The sequence below is a fragment of the Octodon degus genome, unplaced genomic scaffold (assembly GCF_000260255.1).
Source record: "Octodon degus isolate 3935 unplaced genomic scaffold, OctDeg1.0 scaffold00013, whole genome shotgun sequence".
Classification (NCBI taxonomy): Eukaryota; Metazoa; Chordata; class Mammalia; order Rodentia; family Octodontidae; genus Octodon; species Octodon degus.
Window position 1 is genome coordinate 19820390 of NW_004524589.1, and position 6036 is coordinate 19826425.

The 6036-nt window shown below is 36.3% G+C and overlaps 1 protein-coding gene across 3 annotated transcripts in view; it reads right to left on the bottom strand.

Moving 5' to 3' along the window:
- Positions 1-4199: 4199 nt before the first annotated feature.
- Positions 4200-6036, bottom strand: part of Slain1 (SLAIN motif family member 1) — a 51146-nt gene continuing 49309 nt past the window's right edge. For all 3 annotated transcript variants that reach the window (XM_023709668.1, XM_023709667.1, XM_023709666.1), the window contains one exon: positions 4200-5279. In XM_023709668.1, the coding sequence (XP_023565436.1) occupies positions 5204-5279 (76 nt within the window). In that variant the 3' untranslated portion in view covers positions 4200-5203. The remainder of the gene's footprint in view (positions 5280-6036) is intronic.

The window sequence follows — 6036 nt, forward strand, 5'->3', positions numbered from 1 at the left end:
TAAACATACAGCTACTTTCTCTTAATTCAATGAGAAGAAAGATTTGTACTAATAGTGTTTGGACAGGATATCATGTCTGAATCTTGTACTATGAATAACCACCATAAAGACAACAATATGCAATGTGTTATTGTAACTATCCTACTAGCCTATCTGGAGACTGTCTCATTGCTATTTGTTTCTTAATAAAATTAAATTTAAAAAAAATAGAAAAAGCACTGTAAGAAAACTTCAAACCAGACTTATATGCCCTGCAAAAGTGCCTTTCCACAGTGATCAAGAAATATGGTATGTCTAGGACAGAGAGCACCTCAAGAGATTCATTACCACCAAACTAGTGCAATGAAACACTCTTGAAAATATCCCAGAAAGATACAATGAAGCCAACAATACCAGAAGGTCCAATAGACGAACTATGTCTAGCAGGGTGAGCAGCAAAGCAGAAATGAGAATGAGGAAATCTGCAAGTGGAAAAGAATATAATGAGAGACATACACCAAGACTTCTCAGTAAAACTCTCAATGAGATAGTCTCAGTTACACAATCAAAGTAAACAGATTGGTAGAATGGATCAAGAAACTAAACCCAACAATATGCAGTACACAAGAAACACATTTAATCCACAAGGAAAATCACACATTAAAAATCAAAAATCACAAGCATTTTCCATGTAACAGAAACCCAGAAAGTTTTTAAAGTAAATTTCAAGCCAAAACAGATAAGAATAGGCAACAAAGGAAAAAATTCAACAGGAAGAAATAATCATTATAAACATATATGTACCAAACACTGGCATGATCAACTTCATAAAACAAAAGCTACTGGACCTAAAAACTCAGATAAACACTAACACAACTATAATAGGAGACCTCAACACTCCACTGCAACAAATAGATCAATTAGACAAAGATCAACAAAGAAATATGAGAGGTCAACCAACTCTTTGAACAAATTGACCTAATAGGTACTTATAGAGTGCTTCACCTAACAAAATACATGTTGTTAATAAACATGGCATTTTCTCCAAAACAGCTCATGTGGGCTAGCATGCCAGTACTAGAGAATGCTTAAATAAATGCAAAACAATCAAAATTATCCTGTGTATAGTATCAGATTATAGTGCAAGAAAACTGAAAATCCATGGCTTAAAAAAAGCATAGAAAATATGCAAACTGAACAATACCCTCTTAAATAATCAATTGTCACAAAAGGCAGTCTTTTAATAAAGGCAGTCATAAAAGGGAAGTTTATAGTGTTCCCATCAATACCTATGTCAGAAAAATTGGGAGTTCAAATAAATAACCTAAGGATTATGTCAAGGTCCTAGAAAACAAAAAACAATCCTCATCTAAAGCTAGTACAAGGAAGGAAATTATAAAGATCAGACCATTATTAATGAAATAGAGACTAAAACAAAAATCTATACAAAGAATCAATGAATTGGAAAGCAGGTTTCTTGAAAGAATAAACAAAACAGATAAACCCCTAGGCAATCTTAGCAAAAACAGTAAAGACCTGTATCAGTGCAATCGGAAATGCAAAAAGCAAAATCACAACGAACACTACCAGGATCCAGAAGATTATTTAAAAACCTGTACTCCGATAAGTTGGAGAATTCAGAAGAAATTAGATTCCTAGATACATATGCATTATCAAAGCTGAACCAAGAATATATAAAACCTTGAATGAACCAGTAACAAGCAATGAAAGTGGTAATTAAAAAGTAATCCACTGAAAGCACAGGACTTAATAGGTTCCCTACAGAATGCTAGAAGAACTTTAGAAAGACCTAAGGCCAATAATCTTCAGACTCCTTAATGAAGCTGTAAAAGAAGTATTCCCAAAGTCATTCCTGGAAGCTACCACTCCTCATTCTAAAACAGAAAAGGACCCAAACAAACAAACAAAAAGAGAATAGGCCAATCTCTTTAATGAACACAGACACAAAAATCCCCAGCCAGGTACTGGTAAGCAGCAAACAACAAACAGATCATTGGAAAGATCATGGAGCATAATCAAGCAGGCTTCACCCTAGGGGTGCAGGGTTAGCTTGACATTTGCAAATGCTAAGTCACATAAACAGAAGCATGAACAAAAAAAAAAAAAAAAAAAAAAAGACAGCACCAGCTATAAGGAAAAGATTCAAACTGTTTCAAGAAAGGGAAAAGAGTGATCGGAAGAGCACACGTCTGAACTCCAGTCACGCCGCAACATCTCGTATGCCGTCTTCTGCTTAAAAAAAAAAAAAAAAATCACACAATAAGCTAAACAGACGCTGGAAAGGTCTTTGGCATCTATTCACAGTACAAACCTAAGAGAAAAATAGGTATGGAAAGATCTTATTTCAATCAGCTAAAAGTCGTTTATGATAAACCAATGCTCAACATCACATTAAATGGGGAAAATTTGAAAGCTTTCACTTTACAACTTGTAACAAGACAAGGACATCCATCACACTTTATTTTGCTCTGTTCTTGTATCTCTCCAAGTGAGAAAGGTTGAGAAATAGCTTCAGGATTAACTGTCACCCTCAGTTCTTTTCTAAGTGGTGCTTTAACTATGATCCTTTCCTAACACACACTCTCTTCATTTTCCCGCGGCTCTTCTTCCTCGGTCTCTTTCCTCCTCCCAGCATCCATGCCTAACATGCCATGATTTACTCGTGTATGACATACACTTTCTTCTTCTCTCCAGGAAGAAAATAAAATCTAACACAAAGGGATCTTTGCTATCCCAAGAGGCTTGCTTTTTTTTGTCATAAATCAAATATTTGACTTAAAATGAATCCATGAATTTCCTCAGAATATACATGCTGATTTTTGAAAAATAGATTAATGGTATGTGTTCATAGGAAGAGGGCATGAGCTGGAGAGATAGCTGAGCGGCATAAGTGCCAACCGGGCAAGCACAAGGTCCTGAGTTTGATCCTGGTACAAAAAGAAAAAGGAAAAGGAAGAGAGCAGGATAGTGAGGAAACGCAAATTTCAGAGTCACAAGAAGCTAAATTCTAATCGTTCACTTAACTGTTTTCCAGGCAAACTTTTCCTAAAGGGTGAGGTGAGCTCTATGAGATTTAGCCCCTTCCTCTTTAAAAGGACGATTGATCATTGGAATTAAGTCAGATAATGTACACAAAGTACTTAACACATTCTTGTCACTAAGGGGGCAGTCAACATAAATATTTTTTATATTTCATATCTTATCTATCATACTTCAAGTGCAAGTTATCAAAAACAGCCTTTTTCTTTTTAAATAGGATTATACATAAAGGCAACTTGTAAAGAAAACAAAAATCTCTAACAACTATGAGTGGAATTCCATCTTAAGAATTTAACATGAAATCTTGCGGCAAAACTTTGCACAGTACCTTCAGGTAAAGTTTTGCAATATATATTTAAAATATAACATAAAATGATAGTACTTTGCTATTTTACTGATACTGTGTACATATTTCAATTCAACCCCATAAAATACTAAAATCTTCACACACAGTGGTCACCCATAAATGCATTTCTGGGTAACAGGCTAATTGAATTCTAAGTGGACTTTTCTTTCTTTCTTTCTTTCTTTCTTTCTTTCTTTCTTTCTTTCTTTCTTTCTTTCCTTTTGTATTTTAGGGAAGGGTCTACAGAGTGTTCAGCGTCTCACTACTAGATTGGATTTGTAGTGATGCGCCTGTTTACAGCCTCCCAAGAGCAGGGATTACAGGCACGTGCCACCATGCCCAGTCTCAATTGAGCTCTCAGTGCTCTTTGGGGGCGGGGCCAGCACAGCAGGCCAGGGGGTTCAGGGGATCAAACCACCAGCCCTTGAGCCTGCTTGCAGGTGCTTTAATCCACTGAGCTATTTGGCTGGCCCTAAGTGGCCTTTAATTTTTTTTTTTTTTTCAGGACCGAGGATTGAACTCAAGAGTCTGAGCTTGCCTGGCAAGCACGTACTCTACTGAGCTATCTCCTCAGCCCTTAAGTGGCCTTTAAAATGAAACCCAAACCTCACTGCAAAAACAAAACCTGTCCTCAGTAACATTTTAGAGAAAAGGAAATAATTTTTAAAGCTATGAGTATCCTAAGTCCATCTGGCTTGGAATATAATTGCTCTAGCCCCAAAATATGGCCACAATAACCATTCTGATGCTTGCTGTAAAACGCACACGTAGATTCTTTACGTTTATGCTGTGCATTCACACGTGATCTGGTATTGCTGAAATAGAATCTTTATTTCTGAACATTCCAAAACAGCAGTGTACACAGTAACAAATATTAAGTCATATACCATAAGAAAGCATTCATTAGTGCAAATGGATTTTGTAAAAGATCTATCAAAAGATTTATTTGCTTTAAAATGCATTCATTTCCAGAAGCATTGTTAATAAAACATTACAGTTTCATCCTTGGTAATAAAGTATTGAAAATCAATTGTGGTATAGTAGCAAACATTGCAGGTATTAAGTGCAATGAGCCTGTGACACCGTTATAAATATGAAACTCATGTATGACAATAAATTAACAATAAAAAGACAAGACCATTGAACTCTGCTGTCTGGCTATCTCCTTGCAATGCTTCAGATCATGTTGTGCTCATTCAACATAAAATTATGTCTTAAATCGTAGGGTGTATTTTCACTGATATATCCCTAGAGCTAAAAAAATAGTACCTTACCACAAAAATATTTTTATGGCACAAAATTTAAGTTGTTTGATAGTGGTTCACAGAAATGTAAAAAGAAATAGGCACAAAAAAATAAAATTCCTGTAAACTATAAAAAAGTAAAATTCAAAGCATGTGTTATAGAACCTAGTTGTAAATAAGGGATGTATTAAAATACAGAACATGTAATGGAAAGATGTTTAGAACACATAGGTAAATCGAACAAGTTACTTTAAAAAACTCATATGGCAAAGCATTATTGATACATCTCAATTCTCTCAAAAAGATTTCGGGTACAGAGCAGTTCTACAAAAACTTTCTAGATCTAAGAGTCACAATACTGCAACCACTGGTTTGAGAATGTCGCAGTATTTCAGGCAAATATTTAAGTGCAATAATTAGTCTCTGGTGATTGGTCCATGGAAAAACAACGCAGTAAATATGTTAAAATGCAAAAGGGAAAGAATATCCCAACATCCACTGTTACCCAGCCAGCTAGGTAAGACAACCCTCATTTTCACTTCTTTCCCATTCTTCAGAAGTACATAAAGCTGCATCAGTAGCAGCCATCTCTCCAATTTCCATCCCTCAGTGTGCTGAGTGAAGACAGAGGCTTTGGAGGCTGCAGGAAACTAGAAAGGGATGAAAAGGGGAAACAGACTGTCAATAATCTCATGAGTCACACCACTTTCTTAGATCTCCCTCCCCATCCACGCTCCTCCATGCAGTAATGATGGCCACTCGTGTTGGCCAAGTGAGCCCTGAACTACATATTTCCAGGCCTTCCTGTGCATGTTGCATGTTTACAAGTAAATTTGCAACAAATGAAAATGACTGGCAGCCCAAATGCATAAAAAGTGTTTTAAAATTGAAGCAAACACTTGAGGAAAATTTTGCCATTATTAATAATCAAAGATCTGCATATCATATTGACAAAGGTTCATACACAGTGTTTGCCTCAAGTGCATGGAAGTAGAGCCTCTTACAGTTTGGAAGTGACCACATTCCCTGGGGTTCAGTGTGGAAACATTTGTCTGAGTAGAAATAGGTGGTCCACAGTAACTTAAATACAGCTAAGTACGCAATTCCTTTCAGCCATTAACATCATAAAAATGATAGGGTTCTATGTTTACCATGGAGAAAAGGCCAGACATACTGAATACACGCACAACTTCTATCTGGATAGTAGGATTACGGGCCATCTTTTATGGACTTTTTCAATGATTTCTCAACTTGTTTTTGATCTGAGCAAGCATACGTCTAACCAGAAAATATAAACATATAGATACATTAAGAAGGAAAAATGGAGGGACCAGGGAGATGGCTCAGTGGAATAAGTGCTTCCCTGGCAAGTGCAAGGGCCTGGGTTCAACCTCCGGCTCCACTAAA